Consider the following 17,649-nt stretch of genomic DNA (forward strand, 5'->3'; position numbering starts at 1 on the left):
AGCTTGCCTTCCTCCCATTCCCTGCATTCTTTTAATGCATGGAAACGTAGCCAAGCCATACACTAACCAACATAGAAAAAAAAATCTCCTCAACCCAGAAAAAAAAAAAATCCATAAATTTATAATGTTTAATTAAATTTCGTTTTGGCTCACCATTGCTGATCGCTGGTATGACCCCCGCTGCTTTTGAAAATTTTTTTGATTTTTATTTTTTTTTCTTTATACATACCTAATTTACTTATTTCGAATATCCTATATTATATTCCTATCTTTTCTATTTATACTCCACCGTTTATATATACCTATATCTATAAATTTTTTTTTCCTCCTTAGGGATTAAGCCTCCTATTTTTTTTTCATTCCACTAAAATTTTTTTTTGAGTTGCCTGCTGATTGTAGTTCAATACTTGTATTATTTTTGGAAGTGAAACTTGGTTTGCTAGTTTTTGATTGAAGCAACATGTCTATGATGAAGTACAACGAAATATATTGAATGTTATTAGCAATGAACATGGAGTAGACTTATAATTTCCAAGGGACAGGGTGACGTAATGGGGTAGGGTAAGAAGTTTAGGGATTTCCAGAACCTTCGCACCACTGGAAATCATGGAAGGGTGGGGATAGAATCGTGGGGGTCGACTTCCATCGCAAGACCTCACGCCCGCGAGAGTTTGGAACACGCCGACGAAAGCCCCTAGTACTTTTCGGGTACGCCCTATGATTGTGCCATGTAATGTCCGTTATGCTCGGAATAGGCATAGTGTTGTTTTCGGAGCTCGCTCCCGGTAGAGTCACGGGATTCTAAAAAATTTAAAGTTTATGTAGTAGGAGTCGAGACGCGGTCAAACGAACCCCCCCAAGTTACCGAATGAGCACGGAACCAAAGAATCCCCCCGGCCGTGACCTCGACATCCCCTCCAATCCATCTCCTACTCACGGATAGAAATATATCGTGGAAATGTTACAGGAGAACTTAGTTATACAAAAACAAAACTAAAAACTGATTATGCGAATATTACATACAAATATGCGCTTAATTGTCTTTTGGTTTTTGATTTGGTTATGTATGAAGGTCCTGTGGATATATAGTTTGTATGATTACGACCTCTTTGTACACAAACACTTATGTAACTTTAAATATGTTTAGCAAACTTCTGTATTTGGACATTTAACATTCAATTAGGAGTGGAGTGGTTCAAAGACGCTGCTTAAATGGATTGTGGCTCGGTATTGGCGTATTGTATTTGCATTCGTATTTGCCTGTAGGTATATAGCATATATAGCACTTCCCTTGGGTATCAGTTGAGTTTTTGTGCTACCGGCAAAGGGTTTCAAGAGCAGGAAAGTACATATTGTACATCGAAATACGCCCCTAATGCCCCGCTTTTTTCGGTGTCAACTGCTGCATGATTATACATGTACATTAATTTTGCAATTAGCATAGGTAGTACTCTAGGTTGCCCTCTGCCACCGCCTATGGAGTGGTAGACAGGAAAATACACACATCAAAATATTCTATATATTTGGTTTTGGTTTTGAATCAAACTTTTGATCTTTGCTAGTTCAGCATATTCTTTTTTGTTTTTGTTTTGGATTTACATATGGGGCCCCCTGCTTTTCGCTGTAGCTTCTTTTTTGATTATTCTTTTTAAACGCACACAAAGAAGATGATAGGAAAACGTTTATAGCCCAATCTCGCGCATGGCCCTGTACAGACAGGGATTCTTCAAGCACTCACGCGGTCCAAGCTGTCGGCCGGGCGTGACGCGCAGTATCATCAGGATGGAACGGGCCACCGACTGGCAATCGTTACTGCTGCCACAAATGCTGTCGGCCTCGGCCAAATACTGATAGTCGCAGGCCACCTGCGAGGCTCCCTGGAGGAAAATTAGAAACAGTTTCATCAGATCTATGCCCCAGCGCAGTGCAGTGGGCCAATACTTACACAGAGATAGCATATTTGGTGGACACCGCACAGGGGAAGAAGCTCTTGGTTGACGTCCCCTGAAATCAAATCGACTCCCCGACAGCGCTCCGCCATGGACTCAATGACGGGGCACTGGTTGGAGCCGATTATGTAGTTCTTGTTGCCCAGATAGGCATCGTTCAGGGTCTCGTACGGGACACTACCAGCGGTGTGGGCCTCCTCCATGTTGTTTGGCTGCTCCGGATAGCGCAAGTACCCGCTGCGCTTCCTCTTCTCCATATCATGCGGCGGCTTGGCATCTCTGAGTGGTCATGGAAAAGAAGATTAGGTGTGGAATAATCATCTGGGATTTGGCTTACTCAGCCTGCTCCTTCTTGACGCTGTAGCGCTTCTTGGCCGACCAGTAGTTGGGCTCTAGGGTGTTTTCCTCCGAATCCGGTTTGATGGTATTGCGCATTAAGTGGTTTTCGTTGTCCACCGACTGCCGCAGCTTGTCCAGGGCACGACGCATCTTCTCCAGGCTGTAGGCCGTGGCCAGGCGGGACAGAACGTGGTCCTTGATCTTGCGTATGTCCTCCCTATTGTTGACGCCCTCGTGTGCACCCGTATACTTGATGGTCTCATCGATGATGAAGTCCTCCATCGACTGCAGCTTCCTGTCCATGCTCTCCAGCTTCTCTAAATCCATGTCCCGCTTCTTCTTGCTCTCTTCCTGCGCATCCGGTTCCTCCTCTTCGTTGTTGTTACTATTATTGTTTGTGCTGTCACTTTCTAAACGCTTCTTCGTTTGCCTTTAATAAGGGGATTTGATAAGAGTTACTTCAGATATAATCTCCACTAGATCCGATCAAAACTCACTGTTTCCTGGGCAGACTTCTTCTTGCGGTCTAGGTCCAGACCAAAGTACTGGGACCAGTCGATCGACTTCTTGGCCCTCAGCATCAGATGGCCCACAGTGGGCGCCCGGAGATGCTTGGAGTGTCCGGCGCCGCTGACTGCGGCTCGCTTCTTCTTGCGTCGCCGCTCATAGGCCTCCGCCTCGGTGTCCGGCTCGGCATCGCTCTCATCCTCGTCGAACTCATCGTGGTCATCCTCATCGGAGCTCTCCTCACCCTCATCATCGTGCTCGTCCACGTCGTGGTCGTGCTCATCACTGTCCCTGCGATGTGCGTGATCGCTGCGCTTGCGATGTCGGTACTCTGGACTCATGCCGGGAATGTGGTTGCCATGATGACCGGCGTGTCCGCCATGCTGGATCATCTCGCCAGCTGGAGCGGCAGGCTTCTCGTTGGTCACGTTCACGCGCTGGAAATTAATCTCCAATCGCATGTCACCCAAGGCCGTGGTCGTGGCTGGTGGCATCTCCGGGACATGGGCTGCGGTGGTAGTATTCGGCTCATCAGCCGAACGCTTCTTTTTCTCGTCCGACTGCTCCTGCAGCGGCTTTAGATGGGAGTCGACTGGCTTGCCAAAAAGTTCGCTCAGCTCCTGGGCCACTCGCTCGTCGGTCTTGGCCAGCGGCATCTGCTCCTTGTTGCTGCCAATGGCCCGCTTGGCCACTGGGAACCGCTTCTTCTTGTCGGCATTGGCATTGTACGGCAGCCATGGAAGGACCGGATAGGAGCGCTTCTTCTGCATCAACAGGTAGTATGGTGGCACGCGCATCCGCTTCTTCTGTTCAAACAGTTCGGGATCCGTATCCTGTTCTTGCTGGTGCTGCTGCGGCTGGACATCTTTTCCCAGTTGCTGGCGCTGGTCGAAATGATGCCACCACTGACGCACTGCATCCTTGTACCGCTTGCTGCGATCCTGTTCCCCGGCCTCCTCGATCTCGCGCAGCAACTGATCCGCCAGCTCATTATGTGCGGGCTCTCCGCTTAGTGGTGATTGATTCTCACGTTCACGGAACACAGACGGAGCTGGTGCATCTGCAAAAATGAGCGAAAAACCATCGATGACTTAACCTTGTGACCTTGAAACGGAATCAGAAACAGGTTGCCCCTACTGGCAGGCAGTCCCTACTGACAGGAAGGAAGAAGGGCTGTTAGGATCTGCTTCCAGCTGGTTGCATTCATCGACCCATATACGTGGTATCACCCACCTAATGCCACTCACAAGTTAATCGGAGCTAAGTGGTTTTAGCCGGGGCCATTGTTCGCCTCTTATCCGCTCAATCCTCCATATATTATCGGCCCAGCTTCTCGAGTGGACGGATGGACCGACAAGCGTGTGCTTGTCCGTGTGCGTGTTCGTGCGTGTCTGTGCTTTGCTTTGCTTTGAGCTTTTACTTACCGAGCTGCTCGTCACGTTCTCGAAAGAGGGACGGGGCGGCGGAGAAGCGCTTCCTACTCTCATCGGCAAACAGATTATTGCGATTGTTGTCCAAATCGTCGCCAGCGCCGTAGCCACTGAACGGTAGACCCAGGGCGCGATCCGGCTCAAAGTCGTCGGAGTCGCGCCCTAAGTACTTGGCGAGCTCTTTATTAATTCGGTGCCGATTACGATTCTTACTCTTTCCAAATAAATCTACATCGGAGGCAACCGGAGAACAAAAATAAACGGGACCACGCGAGACCAAAGAGCAGAGAGGACAAAGGAAAAGAGAAACAGAAACGAAACAGAAGCAAAGAAAGAAAACGGTAAATGTGATTGTCAGAGGGCGATGTGCTGTAAGGTGCTCAATGGGTCAGCGCGGGAGGGGAGGGGAGCTGTGCTTAGAGGCAAAGCAAGATAAGTGCAAGCTACATATATGTATGTATGTATCGGCGGACGTCCCTCCTCATTGTTGTTGGGTACTCAGTTCCAGATGACGGTGACGGGGCCAGACGGACAGCCTAAATGCATCCGACAGCTACTTGCGTGGGCTGCCAGCATTGCGTAAGTTTCGCGGTTTTGGTCACTTCAGGGTTAATAATATCTGGTGCAGGCATTTGATGGATTTGTGACAGCTAAACTGTGGGTGGGGGTCTAGAGGAACTTTTCTTCATTTCTCGTCACTTACCTTCTTCCCAGTCATCCAGCGGGGGTGGGGCATTCAACGGAAATTTCGATTCCTCGCGACGGTGCAGCTCGTCAACGGCAGCCTGGAGCGAATAGGCGGCGGTGCGCTGTGGTGTTGCCCAGATGCACTGCAGGAGTAGTAGCACCACGAAGCTACCGCAAATGCTCAAAAATCGCTTAGCCATCCTTACTGTCGCTGGCTCACTCTACCAACTGCAACAAGAACGAACAAAAAACAAAGGGATAGGGTAAAAAAAGGGTTCGGAGTCAAATTGAGAGGCATAAAGCGATACGGTTGAATAGTTGAAACATAGCCCCATTAAAAGTGATTTTATGCTCAACACTTTTAATTACATTTGCACTTTAAAGCAAGGTTTATATATAGTATGTACATATGTATGTTGTATATACGCTTCTTTATGGTATGTGAAATTCCATATTACTTACCTTAATTATGCAGATGATCATCATCAGGTAACCAAATTCCGCAGGACAAAAGGTATTTGAATAATCTACCCATTTGGTCCCGACTATCTAATTAAGAACATCCTCTACCGCCCACACGCATATAAAAGGTTCCCCCTAATAAATCAATTAAATTCCAATTTGCGTGAGTATTTTCATCATCTTCATCAAAATTGGAGGGAGTAGAATTTCTCTCTTCAGAGCTTCGTACGTACTTCCTTTTCGTCTGCTCCGTGGGCAGAATTCTTGGTCGCTGACAAAAGCCAGAATTGACAATTATGTGAAAGTTGAATGGTTGGTTGGATGCCAACCATTGAGTGCGAGCTCATCCCACCCATCCCATCCCATCCCATTCCTCATTTCTTTTCTTAACGATGGCGATGGCTCACATAAGTATGCTATACATTCCTGACTTCAGCAGAGAAGGGGAATAAATCTCAATGAATAGACGCCTTGGATGTGGCCACCTACCCACACACCCCCTACACATGCATGCCACGTACCTGCGGCAGCGTTAGCTTTTCATTTGTACCACTAAATGTCAAGGCAGCTGACGTTTTATCCTTCCTTTCTTTGGGTTTTCTTTAGTTTGGTTTAACAGCTCCCTTGCACCTTCTGTGGCTCGCCTACAGCTGTTGGCTTCATTATTCTGGTCTTAGTTGCTGTTGCTATTGGTTCTTTCAACATATTATTTCCGCATGGCTGGGCTCTTGTCTCCTCACTATCTAGTCGTTTATGCCGGCTTAATGTTGAGGGCAGGAACGCAAATGCAGGAAAACGGATTTCAGTCTCATTGAATTACAATACGAGGTTAGAAGACTGTTGTTGGGATACGTGCTCTTTGGATTGCCCGTTGCCTGTTGCATCTTGGGAAGTTTTTCCACAGCAGGAAAATCGAATTTTCCTCTTACAGCTGCTGGTTCATATGATTGAATATTGATTAGAGTCTCAGCTTGTGTCTTGGTTGTATGTACCGCAAAATGCAGCCAGTGTCAATCATTCAATTGCAGACTACAAAGATTTCCTAGAAAATACATTTTGTATCCCTCTCAACCTCTCCCTAATATGACCAGCTTTTAGGATCCATTTGACAGAGAGGCAGGACCCAGCAGGAAATTCATATTAGCGAGATAATTGAGTTTGCCGCAGTAATTTTGAAACCATGAATACCCTGCTCAGGATTATACATTTATTTTCTGGTTTTCCCTGCAGCAAATTGGGACAAATTGAATTGGGCATTCGCCGGCGGACCCCAACTAAGTGAGTCGCGTTCGGGATGCATTTTGCCAGAGGAAGAGTTGGTGGAAGTGGCTAATTAGGCTGCTGGAGCAAGAGCTTTTTGGCTTAAAATATTTAAGTGAAGCCTGAACGCTGCTGCCGTCCTGGGGCCAAATTCTACGACGACAGAAGGAGGAGCAACTTGTTTGTCAAGCTTGTTATGCGACTGACCCACGAGTGCGGGGGCAGTTCAGTTCAGTTCACGACTGCTTGAAGCATTCGCAAACAAAAACAACTTGTGCAGTGCAGCAATTTGCAATACCTAATTAGAGACAGGAAATGAGAGAGTGCTGCGAATAAATTTTACGCGTCTTTTCACCGCCCTTGCGTTACGCCCACACACGCACATCGCCGACGAAAAAGCAACGAAAAACAAATCAATAGCAAATCCATGCACAGAATTTACACAGCTCTTGCTCTTGCAACCGAGTACCGATTCAGTTTGCATCTCATGTATTGGTCGCTACTCACTTGATTTCAATTTGCAGTTAGTTGTAAATTGCACTTTTTCCTCGAAAATTAAGAATACTTTTGCTCAGACACTTTTCACAACATGACGTCACGCCTACGCCAGAGCACTGAAAGTTAGTCGGGTCCTTCAGTCCTAAGTCAAGACGGAACAGTGTGAGACCACTGGCACAGGTCTCGGCATTTTATACAGCAAATTCGCCTCTGCGAAAGGATACGAGCGAATTCAGCAAAAGCTTCGGAAGAGAGTCAGCTAAGCTGTTGCTCAAGGACCTTTCGCTCGGAACGAAGCCATGCCCTCTCTTTTCCTAGAGCGAGAGGGCATGAATGTGGTAAACTTTTTGGGGAACAGGTAGGCCGTCCCGCCCCCTTCGCATGGCTTGTATGTGAGTTCGTCGTCTGCCTGTGCTCTCCTCTCAGTTTCGCTTTGATATTCCCATTTGAGACATACGACACTAAATAAATATATCACAAAACATTATAGTGTAATTTCTGAAATTTTCAAAAATGAGCGGCTGGAAGCAATTTTTAGCTGGTACAATAACCGCTCTAGGTGCCTTCTGCCTGGGCTGCTGCATCGGATGGTCAGGACCTGTTGAGCAAGAAGTTAAAGCAGGGGACGCATACAAGTTCACGCCCTCCTCCATGGAATGGGGATGGATATACTCGTTGATGACATTGGGAGGTGCCGCATCCTGCATCACCGTTGGAGCTCTAATTGGAATTTTTGGACGCAAGATCACGATGCTGGGCCTGGCACCCCACTTCTTCATCGGCTGGCTGCTGATCATCTTTGCCCAGAAAGCCTTTATGCTGATGATTGGCCGCTTCATAGTGGGATTCTGTGGCGGAGCCTTCTGCATCACGGCTCCCATGTACAACACGGAGATCGCCGAGCTGAGCAAGCGCGGCATTATGGGCTGCTTTTTCCAGTTGCTGATCGTCCACGGCATACTTCATCGTGGGTGCCTTCGCCAAAGTTAAAGTGATGAACCTACTCTGCGCCATCTGGCCGATCATTTTTTTCGTGCTATTCCTTTGGATGCCGGAGTCCCCGGTCTATCTGGCACAGAAGGGCAAGAACGACAAAGCAGAAAAGTCGCTGAAGTTTCTTCGCGGCAAGGATGCCGACGTCAGTGCAGAATCCAATCTAATGGCAAGCGAAGGCAATAAGGAGAAGGTCAAGCCAATGCAAGCCCTCTGTCGCAAGAACACTCTCCAAAGTATGGCCATTTCGATGATGCTGATGCTTTTCCAGCAGGTAACCGGCATCAATGCCATTCTTTTCTACGCCACTGGCATATTCAAGGATGCCGGTACTGGATTTTCGCCCTCAGCCTCCACCATTATACTGGGCGTGGTTCAAGTTATTGCCACTATTGTCTCCATCTTGCTGATCGACAAACTGGGGCGCAAGATTCTGCTGCTCGTCTCAGCGGCCCTTATGTTCTTGGCTACTTTGATCATGGCCCTTTACTTCCAGTGGCTGTCGAAAAAAAATGTCGGCTGGCTGCCCGTGCTTGCTGTTTGCATCTTCATCAGTGGATTCTCCTTTCGATTTGGACCAGTTCCATGCTGCTGATGGCCGAACTGTTCGCCGAGGATGCCAAGCCCGTGGCCGGAGCCATTGCGGGCACTACCAACTGGATTTTCGCCTTCATTGTGACTTTGGCCTTTCCACTTATCAAGGACGAATTTGGTCCTGCTGCCTGCTTCTGGATCTTTGCCGCCCTCTCCTTCGCCGCCATCATTTTCGTTCTGTTCCTGGTGCCCGAGACGAAGGGCAAGACTCTGAACGAGATTCAAGGAATGATTGCTGGCGGCAAAAAGGACTAGGGAATGCATCTCAATATATTCGTTATTTGTTTATTAAATGAAATACTAGCATGGTATGATCATTGTTGTCAATTCTCATGTGACTAAGCGATGGGGCACTTTGGGGACTACAAAATTAGGTGCTATATCTACATACATACATGTAGGCTTAACGGAAAAATTATTTTATTCCTGTCTTACAAACGATTGATATGATTAAAATATTATCAAATGTGTTGGGCCCTAGGTAGCTAGTGTTTACAACTCTCCTGTCACGGTGTTTGTGTAACAGTTGCTGCCCAAACAGTTTAACCGATTTTTACAACATGTTTTTCATAGTTAGTAGGTATGCGAATGGGCTTTTAACTCTTTTTCATATCCCATACAAACCATAAACCTAATCAAGTATTATTTGATCTTTTTGTGCGTGTGGGAAAGAAATATGGTAAATAATAGAGCAGGAAGAACAGATGAACGAATCAAGTTAGATAACGAAAATGTGCGTGTGAGCATGTCCAAATAGCGTATATCTTAATCACAGGAGGTACGAGATGAGCGAAACCAACAATGAACAACAAACTGGAACGGAGACAAGCAAAATGGCAGACCCTCGTTTCAGTACGAGCCAAGTATGGAATATTTCGCGCATTCGAAATTCACTCAAATTCAAACATGAGTCTGACGCTATGTGCTGCTTACCAAGAAAAGTGCAATTAGCTGATATTGAGATACCAGCTTGCTCTTCGGCTCGGATCCAATACTGCATCAAATGGTTTGCCAGGTCAGATAATCATGTAAATTTGTTCATTTTATTTAAAATAATAAATTTAGTGTATATAATTAATATCTTTCAGAGGTAAAGTTTGAAGTGCAAAATAATTACATTTACATATATGTAAATGAGCCTGTCTATTTCGGACTCCCTTTATTTATTCTCTTGGATATAGTCATAGGATGCCTATAATTATACCCGATACTCAAAATGAGTATTGGGGTATATTAGATTTGTGGTAAAAGTGGATGTGTGTAACGTCCAGAAGGAATCGTTTCCGACCCATAAAGTATATATATGCTTGATCAGCATCAATAGCCGAGTCGATTGAGCCCTGTCTGTCTGTCCGTCCGTCTGTCCGTCCCCTTCAGCGCCTAGTGCTCAAAGACTGTAAGAGCTAGAGCAACAATGTTTTGGATCCAGACTTCTATGATATGTCACTGCTACAAAAATATTTCAAAACTTGGCCCCGCCCACTTCCGCCCCCACAAAGGACGAAAATCTGTGGCATCCACAATTTTAAAGATATGAGAAAACCAAAAACGTAGAATTGTAGAGAATGACCATATCTTTAAGACTGCGGATCTGAATCTGAATTGGATCGTATTATTATTATAGCCAGCATCAAGAAAACAGTTTTATTTTTTCTCGTCCTGTCTCTCTCTAACACACACGTAGCATAGGCGGCTTTGCTTAGAGTAAAACATTAGCGCCTAGATCTCAGAGACTACAAAAGCTAGAGCAACCAAATTTGGTATCCACACTCCTAATATATCGGACTGAGACGAGTTTGTTTCAAAATTTCGCCACACCCCCTTCCGCCCACGCAAAGGACGAAAATCTGGGGATATTCAAAAATCTCAGAGACTATTAAGGCTAGAGTAACCAAATTTGGTATCCGCACTCCTGTTAGATCTTACTATAAAACGTGTATCTCAAAATTTCGCCCCACCCCTTCCGCCCACACAAAGGACGAAAATCTGTTGCATCCACAATATTGCACATTCAAGAAAACTAAAAACGCAGAATCATAGAAAACGACCATATTCATGACCATGATAGATATCTATCAGATTGCTGAATTTGGATCAGATCAGATCATTTTTATAGCCAATAGGAACAAATCAATTTGCAGTGGCTACGCAGCGCCCGACGTCACGCTCAGACTGATTTTCTGTCTCTCTTGCACGCACTCTTTGTCGTGTCGTTTAATATTAGCGGCGTCTGCCGGAGGAGAGCCATACTGACTTAGTATCGGGTATAACCGTAGAGTTGCGGTGTTCTGCAGCAACTCACAACGTTCCCCCTCGTTTTACATGATATTGTAAATATATTGAAAAACTCAGATCACTACCACCAAATTGGAGCTGAAGGTGGCTGTGCTCGTTCGTTTGTCAGTATCACTTTTAAACATAACATCGATATATGTCAAACATAAATATATAGAAATTGCTAAAATTTTCCTAAAATGAGCGGCTGGAAGCAGTATCTGGCTGGTGTTGCAGCAGCTTTTGGTGCCTTCTGCCTGGGCGCCAGCATCGGATGGTCGGGACCTGTTGAGAAAGAAGTTAGGGGAGGGGACGCATACAAGTTCACGCCTTCCTCCGCCGAATGGGGATGGATCTCATCGCTGTTGACCTTGGGAGCTGCCACCTCGTGCATCCCTGCTGGATTTCTAATTGGCATATTTGGACGCAAGATCACGATGCTGGGCCTGGCACCCCCCTTCTTCATCGGCTGGCTGCTGATCATCTTTGCCCAGAAAGCCTTTATGCTGATGATTGGCCGCTTCATAGTGGGATTCAGTGGCGGAGCCTTCTGCATCACGGCTCCCATGTACAACACGGAGATCGCCGAGCTGAGCAAGCGCGGCATTATGGGCTGCTTTTTCCAGTTGCTGATCGTCCACGGCGTACTCTACGGCTTCATCGTGGGCGCCTACGCCAAAGTTAAGGTGATGAACATACTCTGCGGTATCTTGCCCATCATCTTCTTTGTGCTATTCATTTGGATGCCGGAGTCCCCGGTCTATCTGGCACAGAAGGGCAAGAACGACAAAGCGGAGAAGTCGCTGAAGTTTCTCCGCGGCAAGAATGCCGACGTCAGTGCAGAATCCAATCAAATGGCAAGCGAAGGCAATAAGGAGAAGGTCAAGCCAATGCAAGCCCTCTGTCGCAAGAACACTCTCAAAAGTCTGGGCATCTCGATGATGCTGATGGTGTTTCAGCAGGTAACCGGCATCAATGCCATCATCTTCTACTCCACTGGGATATTCACAGATGCCGGAACTGGACTTTCGCCCGCAATCTCCACGATTATCATCGGGCTGGTTATGGTTATTGCAACTATTGTCTCCATCATGCTTATCGACAGAGTGGGCCGCAAGATTCTGCTGCTCGTCTCAGCGGCCCTTATGTTCGTGACTACCCTGATCATGGCCGTTTACTTCCAGTGCCTGTTGAAAAAAAATGTCGGCTGGCTGCCCGTGCTTGCTGTTTGCATCTTCATCAGTGGATTCTCCTTTGGATTTGGACCAGTTCCATGGCTGCTGATGGCCGAACTGTTCGCCGAGGATGCCAAGCCCGTGGCCGGAGCCATTGCGGGCACTACCAACTGGATGTTCGCCTTCATTGTGACTTTGGCCTTTCCACTGATCAAGGACGAATGTGGTGCTGCTGCATGCTTCTGGATCTTTGCCGCCGTCTCCTTCACCGCCATCATTTTCGTTCTGTTCCTGGTGCCCGAGACGAAGGGCAAGACTCTGAACGAGATTCAAGGAATGATCGCTGGCGGAAAAAAGGACTAGGGAATGCATCTCAATATATTCGTTATTTGTTTATTAAATGAAATACTAGCATGGTATGATCATTGCTGTCAATTCTCATGTGACTAAGCGATGGGGCACTTTGGGGAGTATATTATAGGTATAGGGGCTATTAAACTAAATTAAGGGAGAACAGATTTGTATATTACTTCCAAAAAAGCGATTATCAAAAGCCTATAGCCTTAGTTATCTATTATTTCTACTAGAATTGAAGTTTATTTTGTGATCTAGAAAACTATGTAATAGTATTGACTTCTGCATATTATTTCTCATGATCGATACAACTTCATCTTGATATTGATAAATTAATTATATACAGAGTTCACGTTGATTTCATTTATTAAAACTTATATGTTACAGGTTAATTTCGTTCCAAAAGTTTCTGATTTTCACGTATAAGGTGTACATACAGATTTTGGGCTGATTTCATCATCGAGAAGTGGCTGGCGATATCTACCACCTGTTGTTTTTGTTGTTGAGTTGCCCGGGCAGCTCCCAAAATCAAGGTCGCGGCATGCTATAAATAGCTGCAGCTGCACTCCACTCCATCCGTGCACTCCACTCTTCCTGCAAGCAAGCTCTGCTCTCCAACCAGAACCAGACCGCACAAACCCTGCACTGAACTCTGTTCCGAAAACAGAACCTGACTGGGGGAAATGCAAGTACAACCTGATGCAATCTGTAAGTATCAGTGCCAAATTGCAACCGTGAGCCGAAGGATAGAAAAAGACTCCTTCCTGATTTTCGGGCTTCATATTCCCGATGCCTGGCCATTGCGCATGTCCGTAATATTTGATTGTAGCGTCGGTATTCGATTATGTACACGTTTTCATGTTGAACATATGTACAGGAGGTGGTGGCGAACTGTTGCTCTCCCACGCGAGGTACCGCTATCCTCCACCACCACCTGTTACTCGCACCCGGACTCGCCCGAGACCCGCACCGGGACCCGCACCAGGACCCGCAGTCGGACTCGCACTCGGTGTGCATTCGTTTCGACAATTCAATTATTTCCGATTATCGCTTCGGGAAATATTGGATGCATATACATATGTAATAGCTATGTGAGTAGCTATGTACTTATGTCTGAATGGATATGGATGTACATATGTAGATGAATCTCCGTTCGGCACTGCAGCGCATCAGCAGCAATCTGTTTGACGTCAAGTTGCATAGCTGTCGTTTCTTGTCCAACTGTACCATCCATATCTGGCCTGGCCCATTATTTCCAATACGTGTACATTGCCAGCGTTTGGGCAAAAAGGTGGGCGCGCCCTGTACCTGCCCGTTTCCATGGTTTCCATTGATGAGCTGCCCGGGCCACAAGCTGCTCATGGTGCCTGGTGGTGGCCAAACCCACTACCTCTGTAATGAGCGTGGCCAATTAAATATATTTTCTGCATCGAATTTTAAAAGAGAAACAGACTAGAGACTAGGGATCCGAAGTATTAATGAAATCACAGCCTTAATGCGTTCGATCATTACGAGACCTGTCTTTAGTCAGATTCGAATCACCCCGAATCCCTCACAACCATTTTGGACAAAAGATTCGAAGTTATGAGAAAGCTGAATCGCTGCTTCTATCGGATCACCGAATCAATTCGGTTGCCCTTTCATGCAGGGCTTAAAATTCAAATTCAAATTATTATTATTATTATTCAAATTAGATACAAGTTGAACTAGATTTTTATTCACGAATATATACAAAATAAATATGATTTTCATGTGGTTTTCAGCTTTGTGCTTTCATTGCGTTATGCATGATTCGGCTTGAGATTATGAGTAGATTATGAGTAACTAAGGCTAAGAAGGATCTACAAACTATCAGATCCATGCAGGCGATGGACTGTATTCACGAGCAGTCCAGTCCAGCGCAGGGACAGGACTACTAAAGCTTAAACTGGCTACGAGGCTGGGGATACGCTGTGGATCCCCCTGGATTGGAGCCTACAATTTGATGATGCCAAAGTAGCTGCGATCGCGATGAATGTCCCGCAGGTGGATCGACTCCTGCCCGCGCAGCTGGATCAGTCCACTGGTGTGGCACGTGTGAATCTTCTGGGGCATGTTCGTGGGCACCGTGTTCAGGCACTGTAGGAAGGCGCTCAGGCCGTGGAACACAATGAACCCGTTCTGATCTTGCGTGTTGTTGTAGCAGATCTGGGCATACATTGCGGGCAGTACCAACTGGATTTGCGCCTTCATTGTGACTTTGGCCTTTCCACTGATCAAGGACGAATGTGGTGCTGCTGCCTGCTTCTGGATCTTTGCCGCCGTCTCCTTCGCCGCCATCATTTTCGTTCTGTTCCTGGTGCCTGAGACGAAGGGCAAGACTCTGAACGAGATTCAAGGAATGATCGCTGGCGGAAAAAAGGACTAGGGAATGCATCTCAATATATTCGTTATTTGTTTATTAAATGAAATACTAGCATGGTATGATCATTGCTGTCAATTCTCATGTGACTAAGCGATGGGGCACTTTGGGGAGTATATTATAGGTATAGGGGCTATTACACTAAATTAAGGGAGAACAGATTTGTATATTACTTCCATAAAAGCGATTATCAAAAGCCTATAGCCTTAGTTATCTCTTATTTCTACTAGAATTGAAGTTTATTTTGTGATCTAGAAAACTATGTAATAGTATTGACTTCTGCATATTATTTCTCATGATCGATACAACTTCATCTTGATATTGATAAATTAATTATATACAGAGTTCACGTTGATTTCATTTATTAAAACTTATAACAGGTTAATTTCGTTCCAAAAGTTTCTGATTTTCACGTATAAGGTGTACATACAGATTTTGGGCTGATTTCATCATCGAGAAGTGGCTGGCGATATCTACCACCTGTTGTTATACCCGATACTCAAAATGAGTATTGGGGTATTTTATATTTGTGGTAAAAGTGGATGTGTGTAACGTCCAGAAGGAATCGTTTCCGACCCCATAAAGTATATATATTCTTGATCAGCATCAATAGCCGAGTCGATTGAGCCCTGTCTGTCTGTCCGTCTGTCCGTCCGTCCGTCCGTCCGTCCGTCCGTCCGTCCGTCCGTCCGTCCGTCCGTCCCCTTCAGCGCCTAGTGCTCAAAGACTATAAGAGCTAGAGCAACGATGCTACAATACATGCACTGCTACAAAAATATTTCAAAAATTCGCCCCGCCCACTTCCGCCCCCACAAAGAACGAAAATCTGTGGCATCCACATTTTTAAAGATACGATAAAACCAAAAACGCAGAATCGGTGAGGATGACCATATCTTCCACAGTGCAAAATCTGAACCAGATCGTATAATGATTATAGCCAGAAGCAAGAAAACAATTTCATTCTTTCTCGCTTTGTCTCTCTCTAACACACAGGTTTCATGGTCGGTTTTGTCAATTGCAAAATATGAGTTCAAGGATCTCAGAACCTATAAGAGCCAGAGCAACCAAATTTGGTATCCACACTCCTGCGATATCGGACCTTGACCGTTTCGTGTCCAAATTTCGCCACACCCCCTTCCGCCCCCGCAAAGGACGAAAATCTGGGGCATCCACAAATCTCAGAGACTATTAAAGCTAGAGTAACCAAATTTGATATCCGCACTTCTGTTAGATCTCACTATAAAACGTATATCTCAGAATATCGCCCCACCCCCTTCCGCCCCCACAAAAGACGAAAATCTGATGCATCCACAATATTGCACATTCGAGAAAACTAAAAACGCAGAATCATAGATAATTACCATATCTATCAGATTGCTGAATCTGGATCAGATCGGATCATTTTTGTAGCCAAAAGCATGAAATCAATTTTCAGTGGCTACGCAGCGCCCGACGTCACGCTCAGACTGATTTTCTGTCTCCCTCGCACGCACTCTTTGTCGTGTCGTTCAATATTAGCGGCGTCTGCCGCAGGAGAGCCATACTGACTTAGTATCGGGTATAACTGTAGAGTTGCGGTGTCCGCAGCAACTCACAACGTTCTACCTCGTTTTTGTTGTTGAGTTGCCCGGGCAGCTCCCAAAATCAAGGTCGCGGCATGCTATAAATAGCTGCAGCTGCAGCTGAAGCACTTACCATCCGTGCACTCCACTCTTCCTACAAGCAAGCTCTGCTCTCCAACCAGAACCAGACCGCACAAACACTGCACTGAACTCTGTTCCGAAAACAGAACCTCACTGGGGGAAATGCAAGTACAACCTGATGCAATCTGTAAGTATCAGTGCCAAATTGCAACCGTGAGCCGAAGGATAGAAAAAGACTCCTTCCTGATTTTCGGGCTTCATATTCCCGATGCCTGGCCATTGCGCATGTCCGTAATATTTGATTGTAGCGTCGGTATTCGATTATGTACACGTTTTCATGTTGAACATATGTACAGGAGGTGGTGGCGAACTGTTGCTCTCCCACGCGACGTACCGCTATCCTCCACCACCACCTGTTACTCGCACCCGGACTCGCCCGAGACCCGCACCGGGACCCGCACCAGGACCCGCAGTCGGACTCGCACTAGTGTGCATTCGTTTCGACAATTCAATTATTTCCGATTATCGCTTCGGGAAATATTGGATGCATCTACATATGTAATAGCTATGTGAGTAGCTATGTACTTATGCCTGAATGGATATGGATGTACATATGTAGATGAATCTCCGTTCGGCACTGCAGCGCATCAGCAGCAATCTGTTTGACGTCAAGTTGCATAGCTGTCGTTTCTTGTCCAACTGTACCATCCATATCTGGCCTGGCCTATTATTTCCAATACGAGTACATTGCCAGCGTTTGGGCAAAAAGGTGGGCGCGCCCTGTACCTGCCCGTTTCCATGGTTTCCATTGATGAGCTGCCCGGGCCACAAGCTGCTCATGGTGCCTGGTGGTGGCCAAACCCACTTCCTCTGTAATGAGCGTGGCCAATTAAATATATTTTCTGCATCGAATTTTAAAAGAGAAACAGACTAGAGACTAGGGATCCGCAGTATTCATAATATCACAGCCTTAATGCGTTCGATCATTACGAGACCTGTCTTTAGTCAGATTCGAATCACCCCGAATCCCTCACAACCATTTTGGACAAAAGATTCGAAGTTATGAGAAAGCTGAATCGCTGC

The 17,649-nt window shown here is 46.0% G+C and overlaps 2 protein-coding genes and 1 pseudogene across 5 annotated transcripts; 2 read left to right on the top strand and 1 right to left on the bottom strand.

Annotated features, from left to right (window-relative positions):
* Positions 1–1,159: 1,159 nt before the first annotated feature.
* LOC117192689 lies at positions 1,160–16,726 on the bottom strand. Of its 4 annotated transcripts, XM_033397423.1 has the most exons (7): positions 7,142–7,293; positions 4,929–5,140; positions 4,220–4,453; positions 2,786–3,855; positions 2,287–2,708; positions 1,946–2,228; positions 1,160–1,877 (listed from the first exon to the last, which is right to left on the bottom strand). In XM_033397423.1, exons 2-7 carry the CDS (start codon positions 5,110–5,112, stop codon positions 1,683–1,685), a joined length of 2,388 nt encoding a protein of 795 aa, XP_033253314.1. In that variant the 5' UTR covers positions 5,113–5,140; positions 7,142–7,293; the 3' UTR covers positions 1,160–1,682. The 4 variants fall into 4 exon arrangements, with proteins under 4 accessions (XP_033253314.1, XP_033253312.1, XP_033253311.1 ...); XM_033397421.1 differs by lacking the exons at positions 1,160–1,877; positions 1,946–2,228; positions 7,142–7,293 and adding an exon at positions 16,619–16,726 and having other exon boundaries at positions 2,592–2,718; XM_033397420.1 differs by lacking the exons at positions 1,160–1,877; positions 1,946–2,228 and having other exon boundaries at positions 2,592–2,718; positions 7,142–7,284.
* On the top strand, positions 7,557–9,039 carry LOC117192692 (annotated as a pseudogene).
* Positions 11,124–12,587, top strand: LOC117192691 (facilitated trehalose transporter Tret1-like). The gene has a single exon (XM_033397431.1). The coding sequence runs from the start codon at positions 11,194–11,196 to the stop codon at positions 12,529–12,531; it is 1,338 nt and encodes a 445-aa protein (XP_033253322.1). The 5' UTR covers positions 11,124–11,193; the 3' UTR covers positions 12,532–12,587.
* Positions 16,727–17,649: the final 923 nt, after the last annotated feature.

Source organism: Drosophila miranda, assembly GCF_003369915.1.
Source record: "Drosophila miranda strain MSH22 chromosome Y unlocalized genomic scaffold, D.miranda_PacBio2.1 Contig_Y2_pilon, whole genome shotgun sequence".
Taxonomy (NCBI): domain Eukaryota; kingdom Metazoa; phylum Arthropoda; class Insecta; order Diptera; family Drosophilidae; genus Drosophila; species Drosophila miranda.